This window comes from Nerophis ophidion, linkage group LG05 (assembly GCF_033978795.1).
Source record: "Nerophis ophidion isolate RoL-2023_Sa linkage group LG05, RoL_Noph_v1.0, whole genome shotgun sequence".
Classification (NCBI taxonomy): Eukaryota; Metazoa; Chordata; class Actinopteri; order Syngnathiformes; family Syngnathidae; genus Nerophis; species Nerophis ophidion.
Genome location: NC_084615.1, coordinates 47560715 through 47578823, shown reverse-complemented (window position 1 = coordinate 47578823; position 18109 = coordinate 47560715). Strand labels below are relative to the sequence as shown.

The following is an 18109-nucleotide window of genomic DNA, read 5'->3' as shown; positions in this document are numbered from 1 at the left end:
AAAAAATAAATAAATAAAATAGAATAAAAAGCGACGGCTCCGGGTGGCGGCAGTGTGAGCATTTCAGATGTAATTAGACACATTTACTAGGATAGTTCTGGAAGATCCCTTATCTGCTTGTTGTTTTAATCGTGTTTTAGTGAGATTGTAAAGACATACCTCGAGGTCGGATGGCTGCGGTGAACACGCAGTGTCTCCGAGAGAAGCCGAGGAGCCAAGCTCACAGCTGCCTTTTAAAAAGCTACTGCAGGAGGACAAATAATCCAAAGATGTCTCCGGTAAGATATATATTACAATTTCCCCATCCAAAAACATGCTGGTTGACGTAGAGAAACATGTTCGCTTGACCGCTCTGTGTTAAAGCTTCACAACAAACAAAGAAACACCAGCTGTGTCTCGGTGCTAAAGACAGCTGCAATACACCGCTTTCCACCAACAGCATTGTTCTTTATAGTCTCCATTATTAATTGAACGAATTGCAAAAGATTCAGCAACACAGATGTCCAAATTACTGTGTAATTATGCGATGAAAAGAGACGACTTTTAGCCGTAACTGGTGCTGAGCTAATATTTCCTGACAGTCCGTGACATCACGCGCACGTGTCATCATTCCCCGACGTTTTCAACAAGAAACTCGCAGTCTCATAGTTTGTATATCAATGATGAAATCTTAACATTGCAACACATGCCAATACGGCAGGTTTAGTTTACTAAATTGCAATTTTAAATTTCCCGCGAAGTATCCTGCATCCTGTTGAAAACATCGCGGAATGATGACGCGTGCACGTGACGTCATCGGTTGTAACGGACATGTTCTTCCAGCCCGATCTAAGCTATTAGTAGTCTGCTTTAATCGCATAATTACACAGATTTCCGGACATCTGTGTTGCTGAATCTTTTGCAATTCGTTCAATTAATAATGGAGACTACAAAGAAGAAAGATGTTGGTGGAGAGCGGTGTATTGCGGTCGGCTGTAGCAAAACAAACACAGCCGGTGTTTTTTTGTTTACATTCCCTAAAGATGACGGTGAAGCTTTAATATGGAACAGAGCGGTCAAGCGAACATGGTTCTCTACCACATGTACATCGGCAGGTTTCGGTGAGAAAATTGTGGTAAGAAGTCTGTTCTTACCGTAGACATGAGCGGAGCTAGTGTCGTTCCTCCTGCACCTGTCAAAGAGGCAGCTGCGACTCGCTTGGCCCCTCCGACTTTCAGGTATGACTATATAATCTCACTAAAACACTAGTAACACAATAAGCAGATAAGGGATTTTCCAGAATTATCCTAGTAAATGTGTCTAATAACATCTGAATCGCTCCCACTGCCCTCGTCTTTTTTTTTTCTTTTTTTTCTTCTAGTCCTTCACTCTCACTATCCTCATCCACAAATATTTCATCCTCGCTCAAATTAATGGTGAAATTGTCGCTTTCTCGATCCGAATCGCTCTAGCTGCTTGTGGCTATGATTGTAAATAATGTGGGGATGTGAGTAGCTCTACAATCAGTGATGTCATGCGCACATCGCCTGCTACTGCCGGTACAGGCAAGGCTTTTTTATTAGCCACCAAAAGTTGCGAACTTTATCGTCTATGTTCTCTACTAAATCCTTTCAGCAAAAATATGGCAATATCGCGAAATGATCAAGTATGACACATAGAATGGACGTGCTATCCCCGTTTAAATAAGAAAATCTCATTTCAGTAGGCCCTTAAGCAATTCTTTGGTGTACCACAAGATGGGGTCGGAATGGTTCGCATACCACAGTTTGATTAGCTGCTTAAAATCATTCCACCTCTGAGTTGGGTGGAACCTGGGGTGTTCTGTCAGATTTTAGGGGTGGCACGTGCCACCCCAACCCACCCTCTTGACATGCCACTGTTCCAGGCTCAAATTGTGTCAGATATTTTATGAACATTTTAAGTAACATTCTGTAAAAAGAGGTAAGACATTTCAGAGAAAACGACTCACTCTTGTGACATGTTCTATCATTCCCAAAGGATTTCCTTGAATTTTTTTTTTTTTGTAAATGCCTGAATTTTCAGCATCTTTTTCAGAAAGTTGCAGCAAAGGTTGCAATGTTTTGAGATTTTTTTCTTAAAAAAAGATTGAATCAACTTTTGATTTTATTAATTTGCTATCAATGTGTTGAAGGGTAACTGCACTTTTGACTATCGTTTACAATCATTATCAAGATAATAATCATTATCAAGAACACGTCTTATTTTTTGGGGGGGGGGTTTAAAATATGTTAAAACACTTGGAAGATGCGGCTAATGGGAGTCACCGTTGTATCCTTCAAAGCCCTCAAACAACTTCAAAACCCTCCCATTAACTTTTTATATACGTACTGCAAGTCTATATATAATGTAGTAACAGACACATTCATAACAATATGAAATATGTACACTATTTACTGTATTTTGGTCATTTTAATCATTGCCGGAACTAATTCTTCGGCGCATTTATATGTATTTCCATAGCAGCGCATGTTGGACTTCTGTCAACAACCCCTTACGGATACAAATACGCGAGTGTGTTCTAATCATGACAGATTCAGTAACAATCAAGGAATACAACTATTTTTGGACAAATGAGGATTCATAACCTTCTATTTTTGAATGTGAATTTATGGAGGGTGAACTACGGTTTCTAGAAGCCAGCACACAACACATTATGCATTCATCATGACAGATGAGCTGTGTACAAACAAAACATGAAATGTGGGCTAGTACTTTACAGATACTGTAATATAATTGTTCATGTTTTTCAGTCAGTACAGATCGGTGTCCCATCGCATTATGTTGTGTATTACAAACACAATACTCAAAAGTAGAAACTAAAAGGCAGTAAATGCACATAATCAGCTTGGCTCTAATACTCAGAGCTCATTGTCAAATGACTGAAAGGTTTGCATTAATTAAAATAAAAATTTGTAATAATTATGATCCCAAAAATAAACACCACCAAAGGCTTCCTTATTGTCCACTGTCTGCTCTGTCATCCACAACTTGCAGATATCTCTCAATCAATCAATAAAAATTGATTTATATAGCTCTTAATCACATGTGTTTTAAAAGGCTTCACAAACGATGACAAAATCCTTGGATCTAAACCCACATCTGTTCACCTCAGTAGATTGCATGAATAGAATGTTTGCTACTCCTGCTGCGAGTCAGTTCCCTAAGATTAGTTTCAATGTCGAGTGCTCTGGCCCCAGGAATACAGATTACTTGGCCTGTATGTTCCGGGTAATGGAGTCCCCTATAACAAAGGTATGGTAGCTTTTTGACTGTGGTGTAATGCTAGCTAAAAGGCTAAGCTCACCTTAGTTTATAGGCTGTTTAGTGCTACTACAAAATGGGTTATGTATGTAAATACGGCTAGCGCTAGCAAATATGCCCGCGTGGTCTAAATTTAAGAAGTTACTCTGCTCTAACTGGCGGACACAGCCTTCTAGCAGGGGACAATTTATTAATGAGAAGAGTGCATGAAGAACTCACGATTTTTCTTTCACTGAGTCGAGTTCTTGCTGTCTTCGGAGCGAGAGACTTCGGACCGGCACACGCTTACCTTCGCTAGATTTGCAGCTGGCTCGCTGAAAGTGTAGCGGTAAAACAAAGAGAGGGTGCTTTGTAAGTACGATAAGACTACTAAAGGTTTTAGAAAAGGGCTAAAGAAAGCTGTAAAACAATTAGAAGAGGCACACTGATCGATAGATAGCTTATAGAGCAGTGTATGTGTATGATTTAAACTTGAAAAGGGATTTTCCGTCTTAAGCATTCATTTATTTATGTTCAAACACATTTACCCCGCACATGTGAACTGTTGAGAGTGATCTATAGCGCTATTTTATGTTGGTAAATGAGAGATAAGAGATTATCATCACACATCAACATCTCTTGTGGGGCGGCATAGCTCGGTTGGTAGAGTGGCCGTGCCAGCAACTTGAGGGTTGCAGGTTTGATTCCCGCTTCTGCCATCCTAGTCACTGCCGTTGTGTCCTTGGGCAAGACATTTTTACCCACCTGCTCCCAGTGCCACCCACGCTGGTTTAAATGTAACTTATATAATTGGTTTCACAATGTAAAGCGCTTTGAGTCACTTGAGAAAAGCCCTATATAAATATAAGTCACTTCACTTCACTCTAACATGTAAATGTTGCCTTGTTGCTAGGTCAGCATTGCAAATAAAAATATGTCCTTAATTGTCTTACCTTGGATAAATAAAAGTTAAATATATAAACACATTAAAACTAGGAAGTAAATGTTTATGTACTACTTAACATTGTAGACAGGAACAGGAAGGTCTGAGCTATGCGGGAGGACAACAATTGTGTCGTTTGAGCAATAAAAAGTTGATATATTGCTACATGGTGTTGTTCCTGTTAAGTCTACAAAAGAAACAAACTTAAGTTTTCATTAGACATTTGACATGTGTTTAAGTGCCGCTCAGAGACAAATTTGGTTGAAAAATAACACTGACTGGCCAAAATGTGCGGGGAAGTTGCGGGCATTTCAATAAAGTTGCAGGGCCATGCATAAATCACAGTGATTGGTTAAATTTGCGTGAATTTGTGCAATCGTGACATTGTGAAATCCTTGAGGGATATAGTTGTCTTCACTGCTCTCACTGAGGCCTTTCTGTGGTGTCATCAAAAAAACAATGCACACTTAGTTGATCTTTAACAGGAGCATAGCATGCAAAAAAAATAAAGTACGGATGCAATTGTTTAAAAATTTTCATAAATTGAATGCTAAAACCAATGTAGTTTTATAGATGCTAAACTATCTGAACAAAACATCTTAGCTTTGTGGTTATAGCGAACAAAGCAAAGTAATGTCATATCTAATAATATATAATTAATAATCTATTTATTTTATTATCATAGTATGTCGGGGAGGAATTTTTAAAAATCAGGCCGCACTTCAATGAGCCCGTGATAAGGTATGTTTGTTGACCTTTATGGCGTATTTCAGGTTTCCTGGACTCGGACCCTCTGAGAGAAGCAGACGAGCACACGGCGTCATACATCATCCTGACTGAAGCAGAGCGAGAAGAAATACAACAAGAACTGACTAGAGTAAGAGGACACAAATACAGTAACGCAGTACATCATAGTAAACACAATCAATTGTGTGTTTGTGCTCCAGCTGGACGAGGAGATCAGTACTTTGAAGCAGGTGTTGGCGTCTAAAGAGAAGCAACACAGTGAACTTAAACACAAACTTGGAATTAATCCTCTCATTGAAATACGCAACAACTTCACTCGAGGATGGCAGGACATGCAGAGCTCCATTGCGTAAGAATACTACTACTATTACTGTTATTATTCCTACTACTACTATCCTTACTACTCTAAGGTGATTGCTCTAAGATTGCAAGGGAAGCTCAGCTTTAACCTAAAACGAAGAAAAAAAACATGGTAAATTATGTACTTTTGTGTTTACAAACCCCGTTTCCATATGAGTTGGGAAATGGTGTTAGATGTAAATATAAACGGAATAAAATGATTTGCAAATAATTTTCAACCCATATTCAGTTGAATATGCTACAAAGACAACATATTTGATGTTAAAACTTATAAAAAAAAATTTTTTTTTTTGCAAATAATCATTAACTTTAGAATTTGATGCCAGCAACACGTGACAAAGAAGTTGGGAAAGGTGGCAATAAATACTGATAAAGTTGAGGAATGCTCATCAAACACTTATATGGAACATCCCACAGGTGTGCAGGCTAATTGGGAACAGTTGGGTGCCATGATTGGGTATAAAAGCAGCTTCCATGAAATGCTAAGTAATTCACAAACAATGATGGGGCGAGGGTCACCACTTTGTAAGCAAATTGTCCAACAGTTATTACAAGGAATTTAGGGATTTTACCGTAAAATCATCAAAAAGTTCAGAAAATCTGGAGAAATCACTTCACGCAAGCGATGATATTATGGACTTTTGACCCCTCAGGCAGTACTGCATCAAAAACCGACATCAGTGTGTAAAGGATATCACCACACGGTTTCAGGAACACTTCATAAAACCACTTTCGCTTCATCTGTAAGTGCAAGTTAAAACTCTACTATGCAAAGCCAAACCCATTTATCAACAATATCCTGAAACGTCGCCGGCTTGGCTGGGCCCAAGCTCACCTAAGATGGATTGATGCAAAGTGGAAAGGTGTTCTGTGGTCTGACGAGTCCACATTTCAAATTATATTTGGAAACAAAGGATGTGGTGTCCTCCAGAACAAAGAGGAAAATAACCATTCGGATTGTTATAGGCGCAAAGTTCAAAAGCCAGCATCTGTGATGGTATGGGGGTGTATTACTGCCCAAGGCATGGGTAACTTAAACATCTGTGAAGGCACCATTATTGCTGAATGGTCCATACAGGTTTTGGAGCAACATATGTTGTCATCCAAGCAACATTATCATGGACGCCCCTGCTTATTTCAGCAAGACAATGCCAAGCCACGTGTTACAACAGCGTGGCTTCATAGTAAAATAGTGCGGGTACTTTCCTGGCCCGCCTGCAGTCCAGACCTGTCTCCCATCGAAAATGTGTGGCGCATTATGACGCGTATAATACGACAGCGGAGACCCCGGACTGTTGAACGACGGAAGCTCTGCATAAAACAAGAATGGGAAAGAATTCCACTTTCATAGCTTCAACAATTAGTTTCCTCAGTTCCCATACGTTTATTGAGTGTTGTTAAAAGAAAAGGTGATGTAACACAGTGGTGAAGATGTCTTATTCCCAACCACTTTGGCAAGTGTTGCAGCCATGAAATTGTAAGTTAATTATTATTTGCAAAAAAAAATTAAGTTTATGAGTTTGAACATCAAATATCTTGTCTTTGTAGTGCATTCAATTGAACATGGCTTGAAAAGGATTTGCAAATCATTGTATCACAATTTGGGAAATCACAATTTCCCAACTCATGGAAACGGGGTTTGTACTTTCCATTGACTAAATGTACGCTAGACTGCATTCACATTTTGTTCAGATTTAGTGACTTTCGTGACAGCTGACGCGACTTTCACAGTGCATTAAATTGTATTGAAGCTGTGCGTCCATTGACTTCAGTGGGGGAGCATAGACTGGGTTGTTCCACTGCAGCCAAACTTAACAAACATTGGATAAATGCTTGGCTTTGTCCCACCCACGGATGCCGAGCAACCCTGAAAGTGTATAAAGAGTGAGCTCGGCCTATGTTGGCCTGGATGCTGATCTTCCACATGATGATTGGATGATCTGTCTGAAGCTGAAACCCTTTTATGAAGGACAGCTACATGAGCGAATCACTAATCTTGAATTATAAACCACTACCATAGTATTTTTCAAGTTTAATTCCGTTATTCAGAGATCATTTGCAGGGGTCTCCACATCTGTGGTCCCTTCCAAGGTTTTTCGTTGTTCCCATCGGGTTGAGTTTTTTCTTGCTCTGATGTGGGATGACGTTAAGTAATCCATTTTATAGATGGCCGAACTGGGGTGTATCTAAAAATCTATTATTTCCCCCATCTCGAGGTTCTACTACTGCAACTACAACCTTTGGCAAGACTTATTGTTGCAGACTTCAAGTATGTTCATTCAGTTGTTTAATTTTGTAGAAAAAAACTGAATATATGGCACAAAACTATAGAGATTTCAAATCAATCAATCAATCAATCAATGTTTACTTATATAGCCCTAAATCACTAGTGTCTCAAAGGGCTGCACAAACCACCACGACATCCTCGGTAGGAAAACTCACACCCAGTGGGACATTGGTGACAATAATGACCCAGTGGGACGTCGGTGACAATGATGACTATGAGAACCTTAGAGAGGAGGAAAGCAATGGATGTCGAGCGGATCTAACATGATACTGTGAAAGTTCAATCCACAATGGATACAACACAGTCGCGAGAGTCCAGTCCAAAGAGGATCCAAGACACAGCAGCGAGAGTCCCGTTCACAGCGGAGCCAGCAGGAAACCATCCCAAGCGTAGGCGGACCAGCAGCGCAGAGATGTCCCCAGCCGATACACAGGCGAGCAGTACATGGCCACCGGATCGGACCGGACCCCCTCCACACGGGAGAGTGGGACATAGAAGAAAAAGAAAAGAAACGGCAGATCAACTGGTCTAAAAAGGGAGTCTATTTAAAGGCTAGAGTATACAAATGAGTTTTAAGGTGAGACTTAAATGCTTCTACTGAGGTGGCATCGCGAACTGTTACCGGGAGGGCATTCCAGAGTACTGGAGCCCGAACGGAAAATGCTCTATAGCCCGCAGACTTTTTTTGGGCTTTGGGAATCACTAATAAGCCGGAGTCCTTTGAACGCAGATTTCTTGCCGGGACATATGGTACAATACAATCGGCAAGATAAGATGGAGCTAGACCGTGTAGTATTTTATACGTAAGTAGTAAAACCTTAAAGTCACATCTTAAGTGCACAGGAAGCCAGTGCAGGTGAGCCAGTACAGGCGTAATGTGATCAAACTTTCTTGTTCTTGTCAAAAGTCTAGCAGCCGCATTTTGTACCAACTGTAATCTTTTAATGCTAGACATGGGGAGACCCGAAAATAATACGTTGCAGTAGTCGAGGCGAGACGTAACAAACGCATGGATAATGATCTCAGCGTCTTTAGTGGACAGAATGGAGCGAATTTCAGCGATATTACGGAGATGAAAGAAGGCCGTTTTAGTAACGCTTTTAATGTGTGCCTCAAAGGAGAGAGTTGGGTCGAAGATAACACCCAGATTCTTTACCGTGTCGCCTTGTTTAATTGTTTGGTTGTCAAATGTTAGAGTTGTATTATTAAATAGAGTTCGGTGTCTAGCAGGACCGATAATCAGCATTTCCGTTTTTTTGGCGTTGAGTTGCAAAAAGTTAGCGGACATCCATTGTTTAATTTCATTAAGACACGCCTCCAGCTGACTACAATCCGGCGTGTTGGTCAGCTTTAGGGGCATGTAGAGTTGGGTGTCATCAGCATAACAGTGAAAGCTAATACCGTATTTGCGTATGATGTCACCTAGCGGCAGCATGTATATGCTGAAGAGTGCAGGGCCAAGGACCGAACCCTGGGGAACTCCACACGTTACCTTAACGTAGTCCGAGGTCACATTGTTATGGGAGACACGCTGCATCCTATCAGTAAGATAAGAGTTAAACCAAGACAGGGCTAAGTCTGACATACCAATTCGTGTTTTGATACGTTCTAATAAAATATTATGATCGACGGTATCGAAAGCAGCGCTAAGATCGAGGAGCAGCAACATAGATGACGCATCAGAATCCATCGTTAGCAATAGATCATTAGTCATTTTTGCGAGGGCTGTCTCCGTGGAGTGATTTGCCCTGAAACCGGATTGAAAGGTTTCACATAGATTGTTAGACGCTAAGTGTTCATTTAACTGCTCCGCAACAATTTTTTCAAGGATTTTTGAAATAAAGGGAAGGTGAGACACCGGTCGGTAATTTACCATGAGGTCAGGATCGAGGTTAGGTCTTTTAAGAAGAGGATGAATAACCGCTTTTTTGAATGCTAGGGGAACAGTGCCCGAGGAGAGTGATAAGTTTATAATATTTAGCACTGATGGACCTAATAATACAAAGAGCTCCTTGATCAGTTTCCGAGGAAGAGGGTCAAGTAAACATGTTGTCTGTTTTATTCCATTTACACGTTGTAACAATTCCTCTAATGTTATTTCCTCAAAACGAGAGAAAGTATTTTGGAGGGCAGTATCCGCCGTGTATACAATCGTGTCAGTGTTAATAGAACCCCGTTGTAGCTGGGACGCATTGATCAGAGTAAAGAAATTATGGAATCACTCAATTCTGAGCATTTTATGATGGAATCACTCTGTCAATTTTCATTTCCAAAGCTAATATCTGCATCAGATTAAATGTGTTCATTATTTTGCAGTTAAATAGGAGTGTTCACACTTTGGAGAGCTGTTGCACCAGGTGGCTTGACATTCATCATGGTTCAAACACCAGCGATATCAATTGAAACAAACCACTAACTTGCATATTTAACCTGTCCTTCCAAACAGGACAATTTCCTAATAAAATGAAAATGGCAAAGGTAATACCAATATATAAAAATGGGAACAAACACATCTTCTCAAACTACCGACCTGTCTCTTTGTTCCCGCAGTTTTCCAAAATCTTAGAGAAATTATATAACACTAGATTAGAGAAATTTACAGATAAACATAAGATAATTAATGAAAGTCAATACGGTTTTAGGACAGCAAGGTCAACATCTATGGCAATAATTGATGCAGTAGAAGAGATAACCAATAGCTTAGATAGTAAGAAATATGCAGCTGGAATTTACATGGATCTGAGTAAAGCATTTGACACCATTAATCATCAAATATTACTGAAAAAATTATACAGATATGGAATAAGGGGAGTAGCTTTGACTTGGATAAGGAGGTATTTAACACAAAGACAGCAGTTTGTGAGGATGGGCGAGTTTACATCTGGGCATTTGGACATTGCTTGTGGGGTTCCACAGGGATCCGTTCTTGGTCCAAAGTTATTTAACTTATATATCAATGACGTATTTACAGTATCAAATGTATTAAAATTAGTCATATTCGCAGACACTAATATTTTCTATTCTAACGATAATTATACAAATTTTGTATCCACCCTAAATAATGAACTTGCAAAATTAAAAACATGGTTAGATAGAAACAAATTATCCCTTAATTTAAAGAAAACAAAAGTTATGTTATTCGGCTATTCCAATCCAGGACCAGCAATAAATATAGATGGCGTGATTCTAGAAACAGTGTCAGAAATTAAATTCTTAGGAGTCACTATTGATAATAAATTATGCTGGAAACCACACATAAGACATATACAAAGCAAAATCTCCAAAACCATCTCTATTATCAATAAATCCAAATTCTTCTTAAATTACACAGCTCTGCATTTATTGTATTGTTCATTGGTCTTGCCATATCTAAATTACTGCATAGAAATCTGGGGCAACAACTACAAAACTTCACTACATCCCCTGGTTACACTCCAAAAACGTGCGATAAGAATTCTACACAAGGTGGGATATTGCAACCACACAAATATTTTATTTTTACAATCTAAATTATTAAAACTGCCTGATCTAGTTGATTTTAATACAGCTCAATTACTATTTAAAGCAAACAAAAAGGTTCTACCTGCCAATATTCAAAAACATTTCAAACACAGAGAAGGAGTTCATAATCTAAGGGGGTGTAGTATCTTTAATATTCAAACAGTAAGAACTACGAGGAAAAGTTTGTGTGTGTCTGTGCGTGGAGCGAAACTTTGGAACGGATTGGATGTGGGGCTCAAGCAATGTCCAAATGTCCATCAGTTCAAAATAAGATACAAAAAAATGGTATGGGCAATGTATATGAATGTGAACATGGATGTCTAAGTGTTAAACTCCATCACTGGCTAATAATGATTATTATTATTATTATTATTATTGTTGTTGTTATCATCATCATCTTCATTATTTTATATGTATTATTGTCATCATTTATTGTCATTGCTATTGTTCATATTGTTATTATTATTGTTATCATTATCGATATTATTATTGTTTAGTCATTGTTGATATTATCATTATTATTATTACTTCTATGACATCACCCAACTAGTTAAACTATATGAATTAGTATCAATAAGAGGAATACATTGAATTGTGTGTGTGTGTGTGTGTGTGTGTGTGTACACAAACAATCCTATATGCAATTTGAGTAATACTAATTTTCTGCAAATGTAAAAACAAATATGAATTCTGACTAAAGAATTGGTGCCGATGGAAACTAAGAAAAGGGATTTGGGTACACTATCTGGAGTACAGGGCAGGCGAGTGGGGGATCTTATGTTCGTGGATAACTCCTCTGGCAGGTGGCTCCCCTCGTCTCTTTTAATGCACAGCATAGGACACATAAGTACACTATCTGGAGTACAGGGCAGGCGAGTGGGGGATCTTATGTTCGGGGATAACTCCTCTGGCAGGGGACTCCCCTCGTCTCTTTTAATGCACAGCATAGGACACATAGCAAGAGTGGTCCTCAGGTCCTGTTGATCAGGGGCAGTAGCTCCACAGCCACAGATCCACTATTAACCACTAATATCACAGTCAAAATGAAAGCTTGTTCCCATAGGCACCATAAACTGTTAATAATGTTTAGACCAAAGTGTATATTATATATAATATTCTATTTATAGTATTTATATAGGTGTGTGTGTGTGTATTTTGGGTATATGTATGTGATTATGTGTGTATATGTATGTATGTATGTATGTGTGTGTGTGTATGTATGTATGTATGTATGTATGTATGTATATATATATATATACATATATTATATATATATATGTATGTATGTATGTATGTATGTATGTATATATATATAAATTGTATATATGTGTGTGTTGTGTACATGTGTGTGTACATAGGTATATATGTAAGTGTGTGTGAATTTAAATGTATTTTATATCGACAATATATAGCAGCAACCACTGAATTGAATTATATTATATATATTATTGTATTATATATTGTATATATATATTGTATATGTATAGGGGTGGGACCTAATAAGTTTACTTCTTCCCACTCCCTTTTGAGCCAATCTTGACATCTACAAAAGATTAGTCACATGTAATGTTTTCAATGTAGGTGTAAAAATAATGTATCTATATATTTCTTTTGTATTTTATGTCACTCTTGTTTTGTTTGCATGGCTCAAAATAAACCATTCATTCATTCATTCAAACAAAGGAGAGGATTATTACATTTTTTAAAGAAGGTAAATCACAAAATCTACACCAAGTACAAAAAAACATTGGATGGTGATATAGGGCTAAAAAGGGAACATGATTTCGCAATGTATTGTGGGGCCGCAATAGCCATTTTTGTGGGCCAAAGATTTTATTTACATGGCTATGCTGTACCCGTGAGATGTCGAGAGAGCAACAACCTAGAGTAAATTGGGACTGTACCGAGACAAACTGTACTTTATTCCTCAAGAAAAACAAAATTAATTGGTGGAATTGGTCCATAAGAGCACATCCAATGGACAAGAGATTGAAGTAAGCTGTCGAACCCATACTTGTCCGTAGCTCGTCAGAGCCAGTTTTTATACCGGTAAAAAAAATTCTGAACGTAAAGACTGTTAAGGATCATTGCCCTCTGTTTAAATCTTTTATCTCTTATGTGTCCAAGTTGGGGTGAGGGTGCACAGCCTCATTTCATATGCAGGTTTCTCCGGAAAAAAACAAGCCCATTATTACTTTTAATACTTGAATCATTGCGCTCCTCCTCCAAAAATAATACTCATTCATTTTTGTGCTTACCCAAGACAAAAAATAAATTGTTGAATTATTATTATTACTACTACTACCACCACTACTTTTGTTATGTACTTCTACTACTACTAGTACACCTTGTACTGTTACTACCACAAGAAAGAAGTACATTGCAGATTCAAATTTACTGAAAGAAGAAGCGTAGTAAATGAGGGTGGTGGTTGTTGGAGGTATGATCAAGTTACTGCAGCCTGCAGATCGATGAGCACACTAACCTTCCTCATGTATAATGCAGATCAATGACCACACAGATTGGGTAACACTTTGTCTTTATTGTAAACTAAATCAACACTACCAGGATAAAAAGCTGCAAGTTCACGTTTTTTTTCTGTTATCAAATAATTAGTATGCAACAGTACATCCTGTTCTATGATGTTGTGTTTGCTGGCCAGGTACAAGAGGACATCAGAGACGCTAAGTTCAGCTGGACAAAAGACCTCAGTAGCCTTCAGCACCCTGGGCAGTACCATCAACAGGAAGTTTGGAGACATGAGGTGCACACTTACACTTGCTTTTATCCCCCAATGCTACTTTTATTGCTGCGAATGTCTTTGAAAATAACTCAGGGGACCACTCATTAGGTACACCTGCTAATACACCACAAAATAAATCCTGACTTTAAGAAAATATATACTAATAAAAATAATAATTTTGAATAATGTTGGCTGTAGTTTTCATAGGGCATATCAAATCAGGGAAGCACATTCTAAGCCTTGTTGTTCATACAGCATGGCTGGTCTACACTTACTGTTCCCCAGCAGGTATGTGTGTGTTTGTGTGAGTGTGGTTGTGTGTGTTTGGAAATATAAAGCATGTTTTGCACTTTGTTTTCTATGGTTTTGCTTGCCTGGCATGTTTGAGCACAACGTTAAACATGTGAAGATATTGGTGATCACCATTTGATAGTGCTGTTAAACTGAATATGCATGAATGGGTTTGGTTTGCTTAAGTTCTAACAAATTCTGGTTTGATTTGAATGTGTGTATTTTGGAGCACCTTCCCTTGTGAGCAGCAAGCAGGAAGTCAACCCCAAATAAAAGTGCAGGTTCTTTAGTTGTTATCTTCAATTAAACCTTAATTGTGTCCTGCATGCACCACCAAGGTCCGGTTCCATTGGGTAAGAACCTGCACATGCTAACATATGTAATTCAAAGTAATAGAACACATCTGCTTGTTAAAGGCATAGAACATGTGATTAGTAGTGCCCTCGCAATGATGTCTGTCACTCCATGCGCTTGTCAATTAATGTGCTAACAATGTAATGGAAGTAAATGTAATACATCACATTTGCTTATTAGAGGCATAGAATGTGTGATTAGTAGTATCTTAGAAATGATGTATGTCCCTTTGTGTGCTTGTCTATAAATGTGCTAACAATGTAATGTAATATAATGTAAGAAAATGTAATACACCACATTTGCTTATTCGAGGCATAGAATTTGTGATTAGTAATACCTTAGAAATGATGTCTGTCCCTGTGTGTGCTTGTTTATAAATGTGCTAACAACTAACTCTGGTCTGTCTCCCCTCTCGCCATGCTCTCTCTCCGGGTGGATAGCTACTCTATCACACACTCTGTCAGCATGCCCGCCATGAGGTAACTGTTTGTGTTTGTGTGTGTGTGTGTACTTAGAGGGCTACATGCTCAAGGCTAATGCTAATTATGTACATGATCTGATTCATTTTTATTTTATGTTTATACAAGAACAGCTCGTACTGAATACTAACCACAGATGCTAATGCTAGCTAGAGGTGCCCCTGGCCGGTCCACCAGTTACTTTAAAGACCACTAAAGTAGGTGACAGGCTTTCCACGGCAATAACAGAGATCTTGTTCTTCCTATTAGGAGACATTACAATGAATGGTATTAATATTTTTAAATGTTGTTACATGGCTTTAAAGACTGAATATTTTGGTAGAAAAAAATGTTTTGACCTGATCGTATTTCTATACAGAAACTCGCCCAGTTTCAAGTCTTTTGAGGAGAAAGTTGAGAGTACAGTGAGCACTATCAAGGTGTGTACAAATATTCCATTTGCCGGTGATACTTTTTTTTCCCCAAAAGTTGTACTTCATGGACTTAATTATTTATTGTTTACGTTTCCTAGACCAGAGTCGGAGGTTCGGGCGCAGGAGGAAGCTTTGAGGACGTTCTCTCCTCAGCTGCCAAGGCCAGCTCTCAGGACACGCCCAACAACGACTTGAGTGACATGCCAGATAGGCCCCAGTAGACCAAAACGACTCCAAACAGTATTTATTCGATTGACTCGTAACAAATTCCAAATATGCTGTAACTGTGCAAAGTCATTGATATTTGTGAGTGAGTTGTCTTCTGACACTTAGTGGCCACTAATCTACTTTACATTGCATGAGTGCTCACTTTTTTATTCATACTTTATAAGAAACAGTCAACTATGCTGCACAACATTTATATTTTAAAATATATTGTTGTTCTGTTAGTATAACATTTGTGTAAAAACCCAATAGGATGTGATATAAAACATAGTTCAATACTAACATGATGCTGCTGCAAGACATTTAAAAGCTGGATTGTGTTTTATTCATCGTTTTCATACAAGGTTAATAAGGGGCACGCCAATAAATGTACAGGACATTGCATGCACAGTAACCTTCATTTAGTTGTAGCTAAAATTTAAGCACTCAGGAGAATGGTATGATGCTGAAGGAAAGAAAGATTGCTAAAGCAATCTGATTGAATATTTATTGTATTAAAATATGAACAATCTGGGCTCTTTAAGGCAGCACACGTTGTCCATCCATCCATTTTCTACCGCTTGTCCCTTTCGGGGTCGCTGGGGTTTGCTGGAGCCTGTCTCAGCTGCATTCGGGGTACACACAGGACAAGTCGCCACCTCAAGGCAGGGCCGGCACACATTGTATAATGTAATTGTATTTAACATTGTCATATCCTTTTTCCTATTGTTTGCTGGGATTTATTTTCATGTCAACATTTGAAGGTGACCGTCTTTTACATGTTGAAATAAAAGTGACTCTCAGGACCTGTCTTATAATTTGAAAAAAGTTTATTAAAGACAGCAATAGGATTGTTTTAACTGCGTGGCATTACTTTCTCAACTAGTTGTAACCCGATCTGTCAACAAAATAGCGTACAATTTATACAATGGCGCAGTTGGGAGAGTGGCCGTGCACAACCCAAGGGTCCCTGGTTCAATCCCGACCTAGTACCAACCTCGTCACGTCCGTTGTGTCCTGAGCAAGACTCTTGCTCCTGATGGGTGCTGGTTAGCGCCTTGCATGGCAGCTCCCTCAATCAGTGTGTGAATGGGTAAATGTGGAAGTAGTGTCAAAGCGCTTTGAGTACCTTGAAGGTAGAAACGTGCTTTACAAGTACAACCCATTTACCATTTCCCTTCAAAAATAAATAGACTTTGTAGCATTTTAACTTTTTTTAATGGAAATGTATGTGTGCATTATGTGCCCCCCACCTTTTTAGTTTTAGGTCACGAAGCATGTAAAGAGTTCTTTGCTGAACGTGTCATATGACTTCTCCTTTCGTCATTCAAAGAGCTGACAAGCTGGAGAACATCCGGGTGCTGGAAATAACCTAAAGAAGACGCAAATCAGCAATATGCTGGTTGCCACAACGAGGCGACGGACTCACCTTCAGTGGAGTCGAAAAACTCCTGCAACCTTCCCGGCATTCCCTCCAGCTCCTCGTACTCGTGAGCCTGCAGGATCATCTCCAGGCGGTCAAACTCTTTCACCAGCCTGGCCTCGGGGCTGCTCTGGTTTTCGTACTCCTGAAAAGTAAACATTTTCCTCCATGAAAGCAGTTGTTTATATGAGGAGGACGTTGTGTGACAAACAATCATTTGTACCTCCCACAGGCCATACAACTCCTGTCCAACGCTGCCTGGAGTCAAACTAATCAGCTGCTTCATGGCTGCCTGAGGGAAATGTGTTTTCAAGGAATAAAACCAACAGAAAACCAGCCCATTCACTCACCTCCTCTCGCTTGTGTTTCTCAGCTTTACTGACGTTGTCCAGCGGGGCGATGTCTCCCACGATGCACTCGGCCATGTCATGGACTAGAGACAGCTTCATGCACCTGAAGACAGGGAAGAGGAGGGCAGCCCGTGTCCAAAGGGACGGCTGATGGCGTGAAAGAGCTCACCTGTCCTTGTCCACCGTGGGGTCAGTGATGGTGAGCGACATGAGGGCCATGCGGTACATGTGGTCTGACACACTCTCTGGCTCCTTCACTTCCCTGTACACCCAGCCTGTCCGGGGAACCCTCTGCAGAAGGAAAGGTAAGTTAACATTTCTTCATACATTATTGATATGTGACCTAGTGTTATTGACAACAAGCCTTCATCGTTCTATTATAGGAAATATGTCCATGGGTTTGGGCTGAATGCGGGTAGACTGTTAATTAACATGTAGACTACATTAATAATACACTCGTAGATTTAAGAACTTTTTAAAAGGCATGGAAACTAATAAAATGAAATACTGTGTCGAGAACTGTGCCTTACCTTAAGCTGTCCGATTAGTTTGAGAAATTGAAGCATCTTCATGCCTACCGAGTTGTGCCCGGGGGTCGCCATGTTTGTTTGTGGTCTTCTTCGCTCCCGACACGACATGATGCTACACCACCACCTGCTGTTTGGAAGTGCACATTACCATGGTGTAACAGTCACTGGTGCTTGCATTATAAAATGACATATCCCATCCATTTTTACCGTTTGTCCCTTTTGG

General features: G+C 39.3%; 2 protein-coding genes across 7 annotated transcripts in view; one reads left to right on the top strand and one right to left on the bottom strand.

Moving 5' to 3' along the window:
* tpd52l1 (tpd52 like 1) overlaps nt 1–16443 on the top strand; it is a 27619-nt gene extending 11176 nt beyond the window's left edge. For 2 of the 6 annotated variants that reach the window (XM_061901170.1, XM_061901171.1), the window contains exons 2-8: nt 4978–5081; nt 5152–5300; nt 13762–13863; nt 14098–14130; nt 14928–14966; nt 15325–15385; nt 15478–16443. In XM_061901170.1, coding sequence (XP_061757154.1) covers nt 4978–5081; nt 5152–5300; nt 13762–13863; nt 14098–14130; nt 14928–14966; nt 15325–15385; nt 15478–15600 — 611 coding nt within the window. In that variant the 3' untranslated portion in view covers nt 15601–16443. Of the gene's footprint in view, nt 1–4977; nt 5082–5151; nt 5301–13761; nt 13864–14097; nt 14131–14471; nt 14487–14927; nt 14967–15324; nt 15386–15477 lie in introns of all 6 variants that reach the window. The other 4 variants (XM_061901172.1, XM_061901173.1, XM_061901174.1 and 1 more) reach the window with 4 other exon arrangements.
* hddc2 (HD domain containing 2) lies at nt 16396–18109 on the bottom strand. Its single transcript, XM_061901169.1, has 8 exons — nt 18094–18109; nt 17887–18013; nt 17526–17647; nt 17357–17459; nt 17230–17298; nt 17013–17151; nt 16837–16955; nt 16396–16712 (listed from the first exon to the last, which is right to left on the bottom strand). The coding sequence occupies exons 2-7, from the start codon at nt 17992–17994 to the stop codon at nt 16852–16854; spliced, it is 645 nt and encodes a 214-aa protein (XP_061757153.1). The 5' UTR covers nt 17995–18013; nt 18094–18109; the 3' UTR covers nt 16396–16712; nt 16837–16851.

Bases quoted from the DNA above. Each gene is read 5' to 3' on its own strand.
- hddc2 (XM_061901169.1), bottom strand. From the start codon at position 17,994: ATGTCGTGTCGGGAGCGAAGAAGACCACAAACAAACATGGCGACCCCC. The intron at 17,299-17,356 runs GTGAGTGAATGG...CATTTCCCTCAG, and splicing joins AGAAACACAAGCGAGAGGAG to GCAGCCATGAAGCAGCTGAT. The intron at 17,152-17,229 runs GTACAAATGATT...TTTACTTTTCAG, and splicing joins AGTTGTATGGCCTGTGGGAG to GAGTACGAAAACCAGAGCAG.